At 31.1% G+C, this 21,767-nt stretch overlaps 2 protein-coding genes and 1 long non-coding RNA gene across 7 annotated transcripts in view; 1 reads left to right on the forward strand and 2 right to left on the reverse strand.

The window, feature by feature from the left end:
• LOC115243345 overlaps positions 1-16,102 on the reverse strand; it is a 38,250-nt gene extending 22,148 nt beyond the window's left edge. Inside the window, exons 1-5 of one of the 5 annotated variants that reach the window (XM_029820247.1) lie at positions 15,694-16,097; positions 5,125-5,316; positions 4,730-4,842; positions 3,462-3,614; positions 3,287-3,370 (exon numbers count right to left, since the gene is read on the reverse strand). In XM_029820247.1, coding sequence (XP_029676107.1) covers positions 3,287-3,370; positions 3,462-3,614; positions 4,730-4,842; positions 5,125-5,316; positions 15,694-15,818 — 667 coding nt within the window. In that variant the 5' untranslated portion in view covers positions 15,819-16,097. Of the gene's footprint in view, positions 1-3,286; positions 3,371-3,461; positions 3,615-4,538; positions 4,672-4,729; positions 4,843-5,124; positions 5,317-12,615; positions 15,320-15,693 lie in introns of those variants that run through there. The other 4 variants (XM_029820246.1, XM_029820244.1, XM_029820245.1 and 1 more) reach the window with 4 other exon arrangements.
• LOC115243362 overlaps positions 1-19,723 on the forward strand; it is a 44,900-nt gene extending 25,177 nt beyond the window's left edge. The window contains exon 3 of the mRNA XM_029820290.1: positions 19,615-19,723. Within this exon, the coding sequence (XP_029676150.1) occupies positions 19,615-19,631 (17 nt within the window). The 3' untranslated portion in view covers positions 19,632-19,723. The remainder of the gene's footprint in view (positions 1-19,614) is intronic.
• Positions 18,743-21,756, reverse strand: LOC115243366. The gene is made up of 2 exons (XR_003885219.1): positions 21,583-21,756; positions 18,743-19,938 (listed from the first exon to the last, which is right to left on the reverse strand). It is a non-coding gene; the product is annotated as an uncharacterized LOC115243366 (long non-coding RNA).
• Between the last annotated feature and the right edge of the window lie 11 nt (positions 21,757-21,767).

Below are 21,767 nucleotides of genomic sequence, written 5' to 3' on the forward strand. Positions count from 1 at the left end.
ATATTATACATTCATATTCATTTTTTATCGCTATTGTGAGACTTTTGTTGAGATGATCGCGGTAATAATAATCAACACGATATTCAATTCGACTGACAAACGATATATCATGTCTAAGGCTTCTATTAGCTTCTATACAGCTTATTTGTGCCGATATTAGAAATGATAGTCGTAAAAGAGCGCGTGACGTATCTATTGCGCAGAGAAGTATGATAAAATTGGCATGAAAGGTGAGTTTCTTAATTTTTTTCTTTGAAAAACTGTCAGATGATTTCAAAACTGATGATTTCATAAACAATTTGTTTGCGAATCTAAAAGAAAGACTTTACTTAGATTAGATAAGACGCGATTGCAAGAGTCAATTACAGAATGGTGATGTGACCTCATTTTGACAAACGAGGAAAACATAGAATGAAAACGCGCGAGGATATGTTCAGCAAATTTTATTTTGTGCGAATGTCTCGGGGGAATAATTTTTGGAACAATAAATAAGCGATCTTGAATACAGATGTGATAAAAAAGAGAAAATATCTTTTTTCTAATTTTCAAAATCAGTTTTCTCGGTAATATATTTACGCGAAAAATTTATAAAAATAATTATTTTTTATAAATTTAATAATATGCGATATTTGAAAATATGGATTATTTTATTAATTGATTTAGCTTTTTGAACACAGAAGAAATATATACACATACACATATATAGGGGAGGCGAAGAGATATTTGCATGTTTAGTATATTGGCGATTTTTAAATTTCAATGAGAGTATTTATATATTCTTCGAATGATTCAGACACGATGACATAACGATTATCATTCGACAAGATCGTCGCAATTATTCATTATTTCTTTTATAATTTCCTTCAATTAGCGAATCAGCTAATCAGAAATCTCTCCTTCAACTCAGAAATTGCAGTGATTCATTCAGAAAGAAGCGTTGTATTGCAAGATTCTGCGTTTCAGATTTCGTGTTATAAATGACGATTAAATGTTTTTTACTACAAACCGTTTTGCATAAAAAAATTAGTTAGATAACTCGGAACTTCTCTCGCTTCATAATTAATTAAATCCTTGAATCTCAGAAATCGTGGACTGTATTTGCTGTTTTATCTTTTCAATTATTTATATTTTGCATTGATTCTAAGATTTTAAGTAATTTTTAAATTATTAGAAATTCTTCAAAATCAATTACTGTTAATATAAATTCAATATGTATATTGTTGCATAATGCTACTGAACTTTGATATCAAGCAGGCGATTCTAATGTATGAAAAAAAAATTCTGATGTATTACTTATAATTTACTACAGACATTAGAAAGTATTGGAGAAGTAATTTAAATTTGAATAAATACCAAATTGATTTATGTTTGTGTGTGTGAAAGCTACGAACCTGAGATTTCTGTTTAAGCTAGAATAATTAAATATATATACATACATATTTTCTTACAATAAAATCATATTAAGAAGATCTTTAATAATGCAAATTTGGTTTCAATACTTATTTGCATAAATTTATTTTTAGTAAAACTGCAATTCTGTTTATTAAAACTTGATTGAAATAAGAAATTTTGCTACACTGTTTTTTTGCTAATTAATTGTATTATACTACATATATTAGAAATACTTGAAAGATTTGTATTTGCAGTTGCTATTACTAAAAAGACTGTTATGAATAATTGCCTTTGAAATTTTATAGATCAAATATTTAAAAAATATTTAAATATTTTAAACATATATCGTTATGGTACAGCGTGCACAATCTATCGACTTTGCACTGAACTACGTACACACGTTATATAGATTCTGCACACACATAAATGTTTCTTTTAAAAATATAAAAAATGAAATATACGGAATATTATATCATTAGTTTTAAATAAATATATTATGTGTGTTATATATATCTCACCGACAAAATACAGTAATATATTATCTCAAAAGAAATAAACTTTTTGTTCTAATGCTACATTACCATACGATCTATCCAATCATACGATTTCATAATGTTTAATATAATAAAAAAAAATGTATATACTATAAATCAATGAAGTTGTAGAATCATTCTAGCAAAAATTTTGTTCTTTTTTTAGCGGATATAAAGAAACGCTTCTTTTTGGACAATGAATAATGAACATCTCAGGCTTTCTGTTCGCAATATCTAGGTGCTCCGATTTCTGAGTGCTTATTGATAACGAATTTGCAATCCACTTTCGCTGCGATAGAAACAGTCGGTTTTCGTGTTTAACGGGATCGCGTCGCGCCAGCCGTGGGAAAGCAAAATTGCGCGGAATGAGCCAAGTGAGAGGAGGATGAGCTACGATAATTACGAACGTTGGTAGTGTCTTTTACGTAATCTCACCGTCAAGATGTCGCGGACGCAGGTATAATGATTAAAGTGCCTGGAGAAAGAACGGCAGTCAGGGTTGAAGCGGAACGGAACGCATTGTCTTCGTCGGGATTATCGCGGTGGCGGTTAATCACTGGTGTGCGTGATCGAGACGAAAATATACCAAGTGTCGACCATAAGACTTATCCGCGAATTATACTTGGTGTCGATCGCGCTATTCTATTCATATCACGTTAAAATTTGACGGTTATTATTTAACAAATTTGAGAATCGAATTAATTTTCTCTCATTTTGAAGGAGAATATATATTAATAGTCTTTCAGTAGTCCTTCGCAGGCACTAATCATTTTCAAATTAATTAATTAAATAGTCATTTTATACATTTATGTTACGATTATTGAAAATTTCGAGCATTTATAACCAGTAGCGTATTTATATAATTTATGATAATATCATAAATATATTACATATCCAATTTGAAATTTTAGTTGTATTTCGAAAGAAACACTCTGTATGGACGCGGTGTTTATAAATGTACTGTGGAGTTGTTGAAATTATACGACATCTACCGAATTTTTTTTCTGGTAATGCGAGAGTAAAACGTGTATTAGTGAGCTCGGAACATCAAATATATGTAGAAATGCAGGTCACAGTACTTATATCTGAAGATTTCACTGCAAGAACTTGATATGAAACAATATGAACATGAAATCAAATATATATTTTCTTTTTGTAACAATAACTTTTTGTAACAACGAAAATGGATTTAGCATTGAAGGCAATGATTACTGTGCGCCTTATAACTCGCAACATATTTTGAAAAATGTCAAAAAATTAATTCATAAATTTCAATATAATAGAAAAAAACTCTGCTTCTCTTTAATGCGATTAATAAAAAAGTATCGATTAAATTAAATAGTTATGAATGGTATACGTACTCATAAGAGATGTTTCCAGACACGTAGCCAATCGAGTCAAAGCGGTAATCAACGGCGGACGATGTTCCTCCAAAAATTTGTCGTCTGTTGATTGAAATTAATTAATCAAAAAAAATTCTGATTATAGTTTTACTGTCGCTTGTATTTTTAGGTGCAATATATAGAATACACTTACATTCGGAATTTTCGTAGAGTCGATCGATCGATGTATCGTCCACATTATCAATGAGACCCTCGATTATCTTCTCGATAAAGTGTCGGATTATGTGCACCATGCGCTTTTCTTCCTGTTCTTCCTGAATCTCCATGTTCGTCGCGACTCCATGTCCTGGAGAATAATTTTGAACACTCTTAGAAAGTTTATTTTTGATATTTGATATAGAAATTTGACGTAAAAAATTCGCAAATACAATTTTTTATTATTGTTTAATTAAAAAAAAAAAAAGTAAAAGTAATTGTCAAAATTAAGAAAAACGCGCTTATCAAATGCACGCGCTCGAAACTTATATTAATTTTTCAACACAAGTTTACATTATAAAATCGCGAAATATCATGTTCATATAGAATCACGTTCTTTCAATGTTTGATTGATATATATCACATTTCACTATCTCGCACATTTCTCAATATCGCAAGACTATTCGAAACGCGCATCGCGTTTTGCCGCTGTCACAGTCCACCAGCACGTTCGTCGCGAAACGAAGAAAAGTTGCTTTCTAAATCTTGGACCACACATACACCTTCTCGCGTTCGTTAGGTCGCTCGTGCTCTTCCCCGATCGAGCGCGTTGATACAATTCATGTGGTGGATCACGCGGCGCGCACAGAACAATGAGCATCGTCGTGAGAGACTTTTCGAGCCATTCTTATTGTTCATGTCAGTCTCCTTCCGTTACGCGACTTTTCCGTCTTGGAACAAGAACAGACGTTCGCCAATCACGGATAAAACAACGTGCGATACACAAAATGGCAAAATAATAATTAAATTAATTAAAATACATACGTTGCAAATACGCTGATTATAATGTCATCGTCTCGCGAAATATCATATTCTCGAAATATTTAGGATTGCTAAAGAGATCTGAAGTATAATGATATCTAAATTAGAAGAATAAATCAATTATAAATGAACAAACACAACAAAGATGCATTAATTATGTCAGATATTACAAAATCTTTATGACAATTTATCGCAAATCATAGAAATATATTTGATTGAACATTAAAAAGTTTATACAATTTTTACACGTTACCTGCAACGTAGACTCGCGATTTAGCAGTGCCGAAGAAGCTATGCAATTCCTCCTTCTCATTTGTTGTGCCACCGAAATTGTCGAACCATTTCTCATTCCTCTTTATCCACACCCTGTAAAATCAAGAATTTTGCTTTCTTTAAATCTTTAAAAAAAAAAAAAAAAATTTAAAAAAAAATTTTACACGTTACCTGCAACGTAGACTCGCGATTTAGCAGTGCCGAAGAAGCTATGCAATTCCTCCTTCTCATTTGTTGTGCCACCGAAATTGTCGAACCATTTCTCATTCCTCTTTATCCACACCCTGTGAAATCAAGAATTTTGCTTTCTTTAAATCTTTAAAAAAAAAAAAAAAATGTTAAAGAAAATCTCTTCAAAGAAAATCTTTAATGCTATACCTGTTGATTCAATATTAAATATTAAAAATAAAGGCAATAATATTTGGAAATAATTATATGCTTTGTTCATCGATAATAAAAAATAATTTTGCGAGAAAATAAATAAAGATAAAAATAATATTAACATCTCGTGTAAAAGATAAATAATGAACAATATATTACGATAAGTATGAATGTATTAGAGAGACCTTCGTTGATGACAGAATATGCAATGCCAAGCATTATCCGATGTGTTCCAACGAGAACAGGACTTTCTGCAGGACTTAGCGCCGCAATCGTTGCAACGCACACCGCGACTGATTAAGAATGGTGCCAAGCAACAGGCGCAGCGGCCATCGTCCACAGCCTCTCGCTTCGTTTTCGTCGACTTAGAATTTTTTCTGAAACAAAAAAAAAATTATTTATCTATAACGCAAATCTAGGAGATTTCACAAAAAAATACATACTGATCACGTAGACTGATCACTTACAATATGTTGTTCATCTTGAATATTAAATTAATTTAAATCCAAATATGAAATTAAAAATTCAGATCTTATTTTAATTTATAATCATTTTTATACATTCTATGCAGAATGTACACATAACAAACTAAAAGAAAACAAAATTTATGCTGAGTTTTTCAATTTGTCATGTAGGCATTTTGCATAGTCGGTAATAAATATGATAAATTTTTAAATAAAATTTGACTTTTTATTTGGTACTCTTTCTCTCATACATTTTGATTATGATTTAGACATCTTATTATTTATGCCAATTTATTTTATTAATTATTCATTAAACTAGAAGAGATAGGTTTTGTGTGCGTTTGTTAGAAAATAAAGAACACGAGAGCTATATAAATAAGCAGCATATTTATTTAATTAATATTAATTATGAAATTTACAAAAGAGATATATTCTGAAAAAAATAGTTGTATACAAACAAATGGAATAATAAAATAATCCGAAGTAAAAGTCGATCCTAAAAAAATTGCGAGCAGTTTGATGAATTAATCGTTGATTGAATTTATTTATAAGGTACAAAAAAAACATCTTTTGCATGTACGTCTATGATGTAGGATGACATAATTGTAATTCATGTCACCCGTTGAACAAAATAATAAAATAATCGAAGGATAAGCGTGTATCACACGCAATAAAGCTACCGCAATTTATCATATTGTGAAGCCACAACGATCGACTCGAACTACGTATTCTAGGGCACAGTCGTTACATATTTACAATGTCGTAACGGTACAAAATAACCGCGCTTATTGCATATGCATGCACAAACTACAATGCGCATTTTACTATACAGGGTGCTTTGCAAAACCGTGGCAATCGGAAAAAATTTGATTGTTCTATAACAAAAATAAAGAACTTCTAAATTGTTTAGATGACTAAAAACGTTTTCATTGTATTTCAAGGACTTATTGTTTTTGGTTTTTATTAATCACTGAAAATTATTTAAAATTAAATAATTTAGTTTGATGAATTAATCGTTGATTGAATTTATTTATAAGGTACAAACATCTTTTGCATGTACATCTATGATGTAGGATGACATAATTGTAATTCATGTCACCCGTTGAACAAAATAATAAAATAATCGAAGGATAAGCGTGTATCACACGCAATAAAGCTACCGCAATTTATCATATTGTGAAGCCACAACGATCGACTCGAACTACGTATTCTAGGGCACAGTCGTTACATATTTACAATGTCGTAACGGTACAAAATAACCGCGCTTATTGCATATGCATGCACAAACTACAATGCGCATTTTACTATACAGGGTGCTTTGCAAAACCGTGGCAATCGGAAAAAATTTGATTGTTCTATAACAAAAATAAAGAACTTCTAAATTGTTTAGATGACTAAAAACGTTTTCATTGTATTTCAAGGACTTATTGTTTTTGGTTTTTATTAATCACTGAAAATTATTTAAAATTAAATAATTTGAACGAACGTACTTATAATACATAATAAAATAATCACACAGATCGCAGTAATCCATAGGAAATTGATTTCTCTCTATTTTACAGAAATTAAATTTTAAAATTCCTAAATTTTTTAATAGCACATCATATTGTATTCATGTACTTTTCAGCATTAAATAATTTACAATTACATACGTTTCCTAACGCATTTCCTAAACTAGAATTAAATATTTTCTTAAATAATGCCCTGATATTAATAATATGGATTAATGGAGAGTTGTATAATATACAATTTTTTTATTTATGCTTAAATTAAAATTTTATTAAAGAAAATTTTTAATTATTTGAAAGTTTATTATATGAAAAATATCAAGATATATTTTTGTTAAAGAAAAAATCCACATTATTTGAAGAAGTCGTACTGACGACAATCTTAGGGCACCCTGTATATCGCTATACGAGATCTCATATTATCGAGACCTATAATTGGCACGAGCCAATAGTACGAAAGAGAATGTGATAGAAAGTATGTATTAATAGAAACAAATACTCTGTTTTGTGCCGTAACAGCGCATTTTTTCGCAGTTATCCTTTTTTCGGTCATTGCGCACGTTCTCAATTAACGATTTATACTTATTTGGAAAGTGGCAAAAGTCAAACATAAATGTCATAAATCATGTGTCATGAGTCACTTGTAATGCGCGGCGCTGATTGTTTCTGCTTTAAGATCTTTTAAAATATCGCGGATATAACATGGTAATTTGATTATTTGAAATACGTGTGCAATGTGATTTTACTTATTTGTTAAACAATTGTATTTATCGATAAAGACAAAAATTATGCGATATTATAAGAAAACAATTTTATTCGCAGTATATATGCGGTGTTATTGCAAAATTTATTTTTGAAAATTTATTAAACTCGCTTATGCCACTTTCGACAAAATTGATATAAATTATCATTATTCCTAAACTTGTCACATGATTTTTTAATCGTCGCGATCGAAAAACGCTGCGGCTGCACTTAGTGGCGAGTGACTGTCCTCGTCTCGTTCCATATCGGAAGTGACGACCTTCACCACCACCACCTCAATGGTAATTAGCAGAAACAGGACCATAAAGGTCGCCATGTTATATCTCTCTTGACCAGGCACGACTTTGTCACTCTCGATTAAAAGCGTCGAGATCAAGCTGAAAACGTAAATCAGCATGTTGCTGATTGCGGAACGCGTTTTCTTGCGAAAGCAACACTCGTCTTTCCGTTAACTTTGTCCTTACGTTAACAATTATTTTTATTATTTTCTATATAATAATACATGTTATATAAGTTTTACACACAAAATGAAGATTCTAAGATTAATCACGAGCAGTTTTAACTTTTACTCCGATTTTAGCCAAATTTTATTCCGATTTGGATAAGTATTTCTCTTCCCTTTCTAAATTATAGCACTATCAATTCAATGCGATAATTTTACAATTAATCACAATTGTCAACGTTGATCCTACTTTTTTTCCTTTGCAATATAAATTTCTTGTTCTTTTCTAAATTATAGCACTAATAATATATACTATATTAATTCGAAACAAAGAGTGTATAGTAATTAGTTCTGACTGACATTGGTTCAATCGGCTATTCGGCGATTCCATTGAATTGGCGAAATTATACTTTGAACCAGATATGATGTCTGCAGACTTTGCACTTATTTAATTTCGACTTAATACGCGAAACTGCTTTCGAGTTACCCGGTTTTAATTTCGCATTTGCGATGTCGGTCACAGTGATTCGACAATTCTGCATCTGACCCGCGATCTTCGCTTTCCCCGACGATTTCCTCGGCTCATTCGTTCCGCGTTCTGGACACCCGCATTTCCGTAAATTCGCGATGTCTCGCTACGATCGCGTTCTACGCAATTCACGCTCCTATTTCGCCGGTTACACGATCGCGAGGTGGCTTTCCAACGCGCGCGATCGACAGGAGTTACGTTCTCTTACGTAACAATGCGTAATTATTTATAATCTGTGCTGTTTTATTTTTTTATATGTACGAGCATACGTCTAGTTCAATGTAAGAGTTGTCTGGCAAAAATTATATAAACACAGAAATTATTTACTGGATTTAATCTCAATTTAATGTATACGAAAGTTCTTTTAAGTATTATAAAATCTTAATTTTTGTGACAAAAGAGATAACCTACTTAGTCTTTCACTTTTGCTTTCTCGATTTTATCTTATCGTTATACTTTAAATTTTTGTTATTTTTTCGTTTTTGATTTCGTTTTTGATTTTGTTTTTGATTTCGAAACTGACGCATTACCATCCGCGTTCTGGCTCTTACTAGCCGGCGATTATTTGAAATTTGTGATGTCACTCGAGAGCCTAATTTCTTAAAATTGTTTTTTTGTTTTTGTTCACGTGGTTTTCACCGCGCTTTGATTTCTTCAAGTTATATCTTTAATTAAATTGTATTGAGATGTTTTTTCTTTTTGTTCCTTTTTTCTTGATTCTGTATTTTCCACTCTCTTCATTAATCCTTATAATTATCTTAACTGGATCTTTGTGTGATTTTTTTCGATGGATTAGGTTCTCTTTTTATCCCATTATACCTCTTCAATTCTTTTAAATGATTTTGTCAATTAAACTTCTCGACTTTCTCTTTGATCGATTCTATTTTCTTATTGTCACGTGTCCCAGATTCACATGACTCTTTCTCGGATTTCACAATTTCTTCCTCTTCTTATGTCCCGTGCTTCATCTTCCTCAGTTGATCATCTTAATCAGCTGTCTTTGTATTGACTTCCCCTATAGTAAATATATTTCCTCTGTAGCCTCGTAATTCGTTCTCACAGGAATACCAGATCTTCTCGTTGGTCCACAAGTTTTGATAAGCTTGACCGATCTTCTCGATCGAATTACTTGAACGATAGACTCCCACGATCTCTTCTTCCTTTCTATTTGATTGATCTTGTTTTTTCTCTAATATGCATCTATCAATTTATGATCGCGTTGTGATTCTACGAAATCTTAGATTTCTTCTCTCGTTACTTCTCACGCGTTAATCACCTTAGATAATCCTCTCTATTCAACGCCTACAGTCTCTTCTTCCTTTCACTTCAGTCAATCTTCTTTTATCTTAACAAACAGCAGACTTGCTGTAATATTATGATCTTGCGAAAATGTAAAAGCTGCTTCGATTTTTTCAGGTAATCCCTACAATCGAATATTTTCTTCTTTATACCTCTTCTCCTGCGATTTTTTCGTTTCTCCAGGTGGCTTTTAGGAGATTTTTTTTCTCTTTTAATCCTTTTAGTCCTCACGAGTCTTTTCGTCTTCCTGGTTATCTTCCCTCCACCTTGTAGTCCACAATCGCTGCTTAATAGTATCTGGTCCAGCGTCCAGTTTGATATTTTAATACTCTGGACTAAGCACTTTATTTCAGTCTTTACTGTTCTCTAGAAGATCGTTTTAATTTGAATTTTTTTTAGAAAGTTGCAATCCAAGTTGCATCTTTGATGATGTTGACGGAAGTGCGAGTTTGGCACGCGGTCAGACCGCAGACGTGTTAACTCGCTCGGCATGCCATTTCCGTGGACCAGACACGCCGCAGAGAACCGGCGCGATCGTATCCTCGTATCGGACTGTCGGCTCGAAAGTGACAGTGAACTGTCGTTGGCTGGGGAAACTCAGGATCGCGCGGTTATGCGCGCCGGTTTCTGCCGATGGTAGGAATCTCCGTCTTCGTTACATTCGCCGCGACGATGTATTCCTTTCTCTTGCTCCGTTTCTGTCTTTCTCTTTCTCTCTTTCTCTCTCCTCAATCGGTGACCCATGTTCGTGCGATTGATGGAGACTTTCACTGAATTTCGGCGGTCGCTCGAAACGTTCGATTATGATAGGATCAGAAGAATCGCTGGTTTTTATTTCTTATTCTACTCTGGCAGAAATTGGCAAATGTTGCCAATTCATGTCGGCAACTTCATGAAAATATGATGTAATATCGAAAGTTGAATTACAACACAGATGCATATAAACTTGATTTTTCAAAATAATTAATAATAAAGAATGCTGTGGTCACATCAATTTGAATTATTTTTTAGAAAAAGTTCAACAAAATTCCATCCTCTGAAAAATATTTTTTATTCCATATTAGAAAATGAATTAAAGATTAACATCTAACTATTGAATTGTTTTCTCACTAACACAGTTTTTATTGTAATAAACATGTAATTAAAGATTACTTTATATAGAACGTCTGCTACATAAACTTTCGACAATATTTAGTGAAAACGTTAGGTTTAGTATACATTTTTTTTGATATATTCACATTTTTACGACGTTCTCTCAATTTTAACATATATACATTATGTTACTAAGCTCACTTGTATTTTTTGCTGAGATTACCAAAATATTTAATGTAAAATTAAAAATTTACATTAAACAATAAATTTCCATTAGATATTCATTAACACAATTTATTTCAAATTACCAAATGGGCGATAAATGTGCGGGGAAATATTTTTTATATGTATATGTTTATTTCTATTATAATATCATTTTGAAAATAATTAATATTTTTTTCATCTCCTTAAATAATCACAGTAGTCACAATGTAAGCTGATAATAACTTGAGTGTAATCATTCATTGAATAAATTAAAACTTTTTATGGAAATTATAGTATATAGAAGCAGAAAGATTAAATATATTCAATTCTTTTATAAATCTGANACATACATATTTTGCACCAAAAAAAAATAGTCTTTTTATTTCCTAAAATTTTAATATAGAATCAATCATTAAAATTATTAAAATCACCGATAAAAAGTATGATCCACAGCAAACGATCAAATATTAAATAATCATTATGAAATTGATCGTTTTCGGTAATGTGTGAGAGACTTGTTGTATACCTCGATTATTTCCTCATTTCTCCGCATACGACAATTTGCAGCTTCCCCGCACTGCTATAATCCGATTACGTAATCTCTCGTGTACTTCTTTACTTTATATTACATAATAATCACTTTTGATAACTGCGCAACACATATTGCCAGAGCTTAGCATTAGCCATTACGTAGCGAATCCTTGAATAATGATTATACAAAGTTTTTAAAAATAGACAAGAATACCTCTGTGTCTTACAAGGGAAATGAAAGTGAGTTGAAAGTGTTCTCCTCGGATTTTGATCCAAAGTTCATCAAAATCGGAGGGGGACAATTCTCACACTTCTCTTGTTAGATGAGACATGAATAACGGGAAAATCGTGAAGAAATGTATGTGATTGTTTCAACTTATGAATATATAAATTTGTGTGATAAATAATGTTACAATTGATATATTAGTCTGATGATATATATCAATTTATAAAAAATATCTGGAGTAAGAATTATCTGCAAACACAAAATAATTTTGAGATTGCATTTTAAGATTTTCTAGTTAATTTTTAATATGTTTTTAATTTCATCATCTTATTGAGATATATTCGTCTTTTTCTTTTCTTTGTCGAAATAAATTAATGAAAAATGAGGCACAGTAAACGTATAATACGATGAGAAATAGTAATTTATTCATGAGCTATCCCTTTTCTAAGAATATCTTTCATTTATACAATATGTATTCTATTATCTAGTATGTATTCTGTTTCTATTATCTAGTATAATCTCAAATAAAAATTTAACATTACTTCATTAGTATAATTTTGTAGATACACTATAATTATTGAGACCTAGTCACTGTTCACACTTACTGTTACTTACTTACCGTTTCTCTCGCTTTCTCCCGCAAAGGATTCTTAGAAAGAAGTGTTTCATCGGTCGTTCAGCTTCAATCCGGTCTCACAATGAACACCAACGCGAATGTTTCGCGCTATTGTCATCGAGTAAAAGTAAGGACGATGAACTGTTTCTGTTTATCGTCTGACGTTGTTTCTTCGGCTTTGTTTCTCATATGATCCAAAAAAAATGTCCAAGTTTCCTATTAGCACGCTTTCTATATTTCTATTTTATTTTATTACGTTAGCGTTATTTCGATTGCGATTTCCTTCTTTTCTTTATTCGATATTAACTTTGTATCTCTGTATCTTATGTTATTTTCTGCGAAATAACATATATAAAAATTTCGAAGATTTATGCGATGGAAGTATTATTGACATTTGTATGTGATTTCTTACATCTGAGGATGTTGTTCTTTATCGCTCTTAAAATAAACAATCACGCAACTTTGTAGAAGATTAACTTCTAACATTGAGTAAAAATTTCATCGGTCTCAGTTGTTGCAATGATGTCAAATAACGCACATAGTATCAAGTTTGTATGTTCCTTATTTTACTGCTCTTAAACCAGACATTAAAGCAGATTTCTAACTTTGTAGAAAATTAGTTTCAAGTATAATCGAATAGGAACTTTGTCAGTCTCGATGATTTCGAATAATGTGAGCCAGAAAATCCGATTAATTGTCGAGTCGTTACAATAGATTACCCTACCTTTAACTTCATAAAGAATCAATTCTAAGCATCGTAAAATGGAAACTTCGTCTCTTGATTATATTGTACCAGAGAATCCAATCAATTGCTATGTTGATTAAATAGAGAACTAAGGGGCTAACATCTTCGCACCTTTCGGAGCTCACTCGAGGGAGATTCACGCTAGCGTTTTACACCAAGAATGACCAACTATCCGCGACAACGAGTATCCCGACAATGGAAGAGAGCGTCAGATTGGTGCGCGCGGATCCCCGAGTGTTCGGTTCCTATACGGTGCTTCCGGTTCCCCTACGCGCCGTTGCATCTATTGTTCGTTCGATACGTGCCATGCCGGTCGGTCATTGTGTAATGCCCGACGTTTCGCCGTTGACGTGTTCCACGCCCCGGACCACCACGTGCATCCTTAATTAATGACGCTTCTTTTTCGCCCCTCTCTCTCTTTTCTTCTTCCTCTTCCTCTTCGTTCTTCCTCTCGTTCACGCGTATCGATACGTCATCGACACGTCGTTTGTATTACCGCGTCGTAGGCGCTTCCGGTAATGCTGCGCGAGCCTAAACCGGCTCGTCTGATGAGATTGTGGTATCCAGGCCCGGGTATTTACACGCACGGGAGCATTGTACGCAACATTCTTTCCGTCGCGATCGCGTAATGCCGAGAAATAGAGTGCGCCGACAGTACGCGTGGTAAAAGATAAGATAAGATGCGGATAGGTAAAATTAAAGTAAAATAAATATAAGAAAGATAAATCCGAGATAAATCACTGATTCGGAGAAAGAAGTGCGAATTAAAGGCGATTTAAAAATCTATTATTTGAAATATTAGATAATATAAATGACGTTTGTAGCAAAGTAAAATGTGAAATGTAAACAATTTTAGAAAATTATTGAAGTAATTTTTAATCATAAAATTAATAATTTTTAGTAATAATTTATTAAGGATTCTCTGTGACTTATATGATTATTATAATCGCAGTTGTGTGTGTGCTTCTGATGATCTTAAATATTCGAATCTTCATTATTTTTACAAAGATAATTTAGGAGGGAAGAAACTCTAATTTTATTTTATATACAGTAATGCGTAGAAATAACCTATTCTTTTTACAAGAACACAGTTTATTTTAGTTAAGTATATATACGTGTACATTTTTGAACTTGATAGAAAACTTATCAAAAAATAGTATGTGCTCTTTTCGGAAATAATCCATCCAAATATAAAAGGATATCGAGAAATCTAACAATACAAAAAAGTCTACGTCAATATATGATATTGTTTCTATTATAAGCAGTGACACACTGGTAATACGAAAAATGAAATTAATTTTTAATCTGGGTCAACAGTAGCCAACACAATATCTCGTCATCTTACAATACCAGTAGACATTTGTTGAGGTATCGATTTGCTTTGAATTAATAAGCCTGATGCTTTTCGATTTGAACGCTAAACAAACTATTTAATTTGCTGCGTCACCATTCAAATGATCTCAAAAAGTATTATATAATAGTATTGTCAAACTTTTCACAATAGTTATCTCTCTCTCTTTATTGATACGCAATTGATAAAACTATGTGTTTGATGAAATAAAAAATATAAGTAAAGCCTTTTTTCAATGCACAAAAATATGAAAATATGATGACATTTGTTTTATTTTAAGTACAAAAAATGCTAAATGTAAAAAACAGTCTTAAACCACTTGGAATATAATGCGATTTTTTTGCGATGTTTACGACATTATGACAATAGCGCTTAAATAAGATTATCGTGAAGCAATACAGGTTTTTATTCGAAGAATCATGAAAAAAACTTGAACGTTGATACGGTGGATATATGTATATGATAAGCGTAAATCCATATATTCTTGATAATCTTGGAATTTCTGGATACAACTTTTACATTCTCCATTTTTAAAAAATGAAAAAAATATTTAATATAAAAAAAGAAAAAAATGAATGAAAAGATTAGGAAAAATAAATTTACATTGTATTTTACTAGAAGAACTATCTAGATTCGAAAAGGTTTTAGAGTTTCCGAAAAAAAAAAACAAAAAAAATCGAAGTTTTTTTAAATATACATTTTAGCATTTAAAAATAATTAAAAATTATAGATCTGATATTGAAATTGGTACATTGAAAAAATCTAAGGTTTTAAGAATTTACGAATTTACAGATCTTTTCAGCAATTATAATCCAAAACCCAAAAATTTATTCCATATATCCAGAATTTAAAAAATGCAATAGTCTTGAAAGTTTAAAGTTCAAGAACTTGAGAACTTTTTTGCGCGAAAAAGTTCTTTCAAAACTTTTTAATCTAGAACAACATATTATGATTAATTGATCAATCTTTAAAATGTAATACTTACTTTGCTCGGAGGCTAATGAAAATAAAAATCCCAGATGCCACTCCGGCTATCAATAAACCAATACTGGGTGAGACGACCATATTTTTTCTCTTCAAAAATTGAAACTTGGAAGACGTAATGTTCATCAAGAACGTGACGAAAGAACGCTTTTTCTTCGAAGATACAAGAGGATAAGTGTCTTTTTTCGATATATTTCTCTTTTTAAGAGAGAGCAGATATTTCTGAGATGTGATTGGAAGTACGCACTTTGATCGACTGTTACTCGCGTTTTTCGCGATATGATACGTACGTATGCGGCATACATATATCGATACAATCGATGATAATCATTCGACGCAGCGCGGAAACATTTCGGAGCGATTAACATCATCACGGCTCATCGCCAGGCGTGAGCAAGGACATGCCCCGAAAGATCTTGTCATACCTGAACTGTAATTTATTACACATGAGTGTTTGTTGGCAATATGTCATCTTTATGTTCCTTTATAATTTATTTCTATCAAGTGTTAAATGTAACGATTACTATATATATATAGTTATATTTAATTTCTCATATAATTTTAATTTTGCTTTAGTATATTTAGAATTAAGCCAAATTTTTTGAGCATTTTTATTCTTATATAATAATTCTTAGTTATTTTTGTTATGAATTATATATATCATTTTATTCATAATTTAATACAAGATTTTTAAATGTTTGATTAATATACTATTTTTCGCACTTTAGGATTTTTTCGGTACTTTAGCAAAAAATAAAAGAAATGAACAAATACATTTTGTGGAATTGAACTTTCAAGTCATGTATATTTTGGAGAATTTATGCAAAAATATTTTCAGTACTAAAAAAAATTCTTAATTATAAATTTCTTATATGTATTAGACTATATATTTTATTTCTGGAATGCGTAAATTTTTTTAATGGTAAAAAACAGCGCATATGTAAATAATATTGCATGTAAGCTACAAATAACGCCACCGCGCCTTTCTTCTTGATAATTAAATGTGCAAGTCTATTTTTAAAGAGCGAGATATACACACACCATCGGTCGTATATTTAATTCTTATCGATTTCTCGTGACCTTTGGAAGAGAAAAATGAATAGCATTTGTCATGTGCGTCTTCTTCCGTCAATATTAATCGAGTTCAAGAATACGAAGGAAATTAAAAAATTTCATAAAATTAAAATACTTGAAAAATTTTTAAATTAAAATAGTTTAAATCCTTTTTACGCTATTCCAAATTCCTCAATATTTATATATTCTACTTCAGATTTTTGTGTACATTGTGTATTCATTACATTTTAAAAATCGCAAGTAAAATATTTTTGATTATTAATCACATTCTTATTTTTTTATAATAATATGTCATTTTGTATAAGACAAGATGAAAGATGTGCAAGAAGCTCATATTCTCTTATTACTTTTCAATTAAAGTTAAGAGTGTAGATAAAGTTAAGAGTCGGTCTTCTGAAACTATGCAATATTAATTAACACTTACATTTCTAATTTAATAATTCAGTTTTAAAGTGAAGAAGAATTTTGTTAATTCACATAAATCTGTGAGAAACTTTCAATTTTACCACAAATCTTGAAAAATGCGCTATGTAAATGTTTCTATCGCTAGAGTATACTTCATATCTCTTTATTCACTATCACTTTATCTGCACAGACTCTCTTTCTCGCGCATTTATCTCTTCCATAAAAAAAAAAGATAGAAGGAGAGTGTTCACTTATTTTAGAGACAAGAAATCACAGTCATGTTTTCTTTCCCGCACGAATAATATCTTACAAAAATTACATTCGCATATCGCTTCGCGCGTATCCGTCCGATGCTCGCGATAAAACTCGACTAAGTCCCGATTCTGTAGTTCCGTAGACGACTTTTCTACGAGTTGAGAAAGCTCGTCTTCGTCGGTTCACACAATGCGCGATATTTGCTTCATCGTGATGCACGAAGCACGTGAATTACAGTGACGTGTTTTTATCTGTAGAGGCCCTAGACACTCTCGTATTTAGTGATCGTAATAAATATCGTAATTTTTGTGCCTCATTGATGTTCTTCAATCTATCAGTCGCCGATCTGCAGAAACGCACGTTTGTACACATTTTTTCGTATAACAAAATAGAATACAATAGTAATGTAAAATATCGCGGAAAAAGAGCAGAGCCTTGTAATTTTTTATTTTATTATCGATTCAATGTAAAAAATGATGTTAGTGCATGCGTGTCCAACTCTTATTATTAAACTGCAGTTGCATGTTGAAGGTCGAGTCATTTGTTGCGGTTGAATTATCACGGTCTTGAGCATGTTGAAGGTTTTCGTATGTCAATTGTATTATATTTTAAATAAATGTAAATTTTTGAATCTTAAGATATATTCATACACGACAGCTGTCCAATGACACTTTGTCTAAAAAGATGTAGCTATCAAGGAAATATTGAACTAACCAAATTATTATATCGCTGTTTTTATATTTAAAGCTTTTTCTTTTTCTCTCTCGATTTGATGTTGCTAATCGCTTTTGCTAAGAAACAAAATATTTTGGATTATATAAGTTTTTTTATTTGTATCAAACAATGTATATTCAATTTAGTTTAGCTATAAATATAACTAATAATAGAAAAAAAAACTGGATTCTCTTAGTTTCTGAAATTAGATTTTTTAATACATTTTTGTTTAAACGCTTGAGTAATGATGTTTAAAGACAAAGACGTGTAATTATCACGTCACGTCGCAAACTGCTAATGTGAAAATGAATAGTTTGCGACGTAGATTCATTTGCTAATACTAAATGCTGTCAACGTAATATTCTTTACAATGCTTGTATAACGTTTGTATCGTCGGTTGAAGTCTTCGAGACGTAGAACGATGCTTTTGACTATGCTGTCATAAGGTGAAAATATCATGTACCATATTATGGTATTAGCAGCTCTTTCGCATGATAGGACACAAGTTCACATGATAGGTGGTATTGTACACTGTTATCTCGAGATGATTATCTACCAGATGCTTTGTTTCTGCAAAGAAAATTATAATTCGCCTTAGCTACTTGTTAAATATTTTATTTACCTTTTGTTACTAAATTTTTTATTTTGCTTGTAAATTACTTTTGATTTTTTTATTCAGGAAACTTCGCATTCTAGAAATTCAATATATGACCTAATGTGAAAAATCTGTATATAATTTAGAATATTTTTTAGTATCTATATATAAATATTTTTACATATATGACATAAATTCTTTAAAATATACATAATTTAAAAGAAAATTTAAGATGTTTCACGGAATAATGTAATACAATTTTTTAATGTACTTTTTTCTTTTGTCAGAAGCAATTATAATTAGAATATTAATAATTAATGTACATGTTCTATCTCTTCAATTAAATAATTATCAAAATAAATCCTTGTATGGTAAAAAGGCACTGTATTTTTATACTGAGAAAGTATGATGAAAAATAAATTGCCACAAGTATTATACAATCGCACACATAAATATATCTGACGTGATGAAAAGACAGTTTGCACGAATTATTAATTTTACTACACTTAAGAATTATCAGATTTAAAATATCTTTATGTCTGAAAGAACTTGACAATTTATAGAAGAAAATCAGAAACGTGTATCATTAATGTGTTCGTATTTATATCAGCTGTTTCGGAAAATAATTTTGTTTTCTAAATGTATATGGAATGACTGTTCCACTAATTATATGATAGTGCGATAGTAAATCGTGTAGTGTTTCCAGGCGTGAAATGATATTTCCCAATCGCCGGCTTCATTGGTTGTCTAGTTATCGCTAGAAGATTTCAGTCTCTGCGTTCACGTCTCGTATTTAACATCGCTGACTGTTTTATCAATTTTATAGTATATAACATATTGAATAATTAAAAAGATCGTTCTCTCTCTCTTTTTCAACAGTCATAAAGATCGCATAAACACACGACTTTTCGCTGATTGAAGAGAAAACGATATTTAGAAAACGAGAAGCTTAGAAACGTCAGCAGTTTTGGCTGATGAAAAGTTATCGCGCTTCATAAACGATCTTCCTGTCAAAGATTTTTGTCTCTAGTCGATTTAATTCTATTAAATTTGCGTTTCAAGAAAATTTTCGCGTGTTTATGGTAATTAAAGTTGAAAATGGAGCAGGATTCAATTCTAAAGATGAACGAGATCCAAAATCTTCGGGAGGAATCCAGTTTTTTCGCGTCCATACCTTTGCAGGTAAGACAAAAGACGGGAACTCTGAAATCGATATAATTTGATATCAGTTTTCAATGCCTAATAACGCGGATACGGAAAAATAAATCTTACTCCGATGTTTTTATTTTTTAATGGTAAATTTCTGAATCGATTGAAAAGAAAAATGATGATAACTTTAAATTACGAAAGGCAACTTCGTACATATATCGTAAATATCTAAGTTATATTTTAATAATTTATATCATTATTTATTAAAATTATAATATAATATTGAAATATATAAATAAAATACATTATAAAGAAGTCACTCTCGCTCTTGAAATTAAGTTGGTTTTGGTAGCAGAGAAGTGTTTTTCTTTTAGGCTTTGTATATAATATTGTATTTATGTGAAAAGAGTAGTTACAATATATTATCATAAAAGCGAAATCGTCGTTTTTTGATCTTGAAACTCGAAGTGCTTGACTCTTTATATGTAATTTGCATTACAAAAATTATTTTGTGCGGTTGCATGCTGCTGATCAGACAATAGCTTCTTCATAGAGCTTCTGGCTGTTTGTCGTGGAATTTATATTATATTAATAATGTTTTTCAACAAATATATAAACGATAGTTATCAAATTTTTTTATATTGGCGGTTTTGGAATGTATTGAAAAAATTCAATTATATTATTTAAGAGATAATTTAATATTTATATAAAGCTACGATGAAATATTAACGATTGTTATGAATTTCATCAAAATATTCTTATCAACTTACGATAATTAAATAAAACTATATTTAAATGAATGTCTTGATGCAGTTTGCGCAAAGGTTATTCGATATTTGATTTTGATTTTAAACCTTATATTATTATGATAGGTGTATCTTTAAAGAAAAGTATAGAATATAGCCCGCGCGATGTCGGAAAGAAACCAGGTCATCGGAAGATAACAGCATGATATTGGAAATTTACATACACTTGTGTTTCTCTTTGAAAATTTTCCGGGATGGAGAACGGAACTTTTATATAATGATTCAGAGTTATTATCGATCTACGTATAACATTGATAGAGTAAACTGTTTTGTCTGCATTTAAAATACATACATATATATATATAAATAGAATAAACTCTGTCTAATTAAACGAAAATTAGTTGCATGTTGCAGTTTTTTTTACTATTTTTATGAATAAGAAATTTTGTGCGCGATGAGAAAAATATCGAAAAGTGTTATCGTGCACATTTATTTTGAGCTTGTTTAGTAAATCAATCATGAATAAACAATATATTGTTGCTGCACTCATTGAATAATCTTTTGTAGTGCAATTATAGTGCGGATTAACTTTTCCGCACATCATGCAAAAGTCGTTTTATAATGATTAAAAAGTTCAAAATATTGTTTTCAAAGATAAATCTCTTTTTTTTTGAATCTATACAAAATCTTTTATTATAGAAAAACAGAATATGTGTTTATATATAAATCATTTCCCTAATCCGATAAATCCTAAATTTATTAAACTCGATTTCTTTGATTCACAATCGGTCACAGTTAAAAAGAGATAAAAACTTTATTAGCTTCAACTTTTTTAACCAGATTTTTAGTCAGTGTGTCACTTTTTGATAGCAGAATTGCCAGAGAAACAGGTTGTCTGAATTGCAAAATTCTGATCTAATGTCGCAGCAATTTTGCGCAATTTTTCATATACCGTGAATTCACTGTGAACAATAATATCGGTGGGAGGATGATCGTCAAGGATGGCAATTCTCCTCGGACACTCGTGAATGACTAGCATTGCGACGGCGCATTCGTCAACGATATCGCCATTGATAGATGCGCGCGTAGCCGTCACACATACATACGCCGTACGTATCTGTGTGCATAAATATTTTC

Source organism: Formica exsecta, unplaced genomic scaffold, assembly GCF_003651465.1.
Source record: "Formica exsecta isolate Colony F162 unplaced genomic scaffold, ASM365146v1 scaffold72, whole genome shotgun sequence".
NCBI lineage: Eukaryota > Metazoa > Arthropoda > Insecta > Hymenoptera > Formicidae > Formica > Formica exsecta.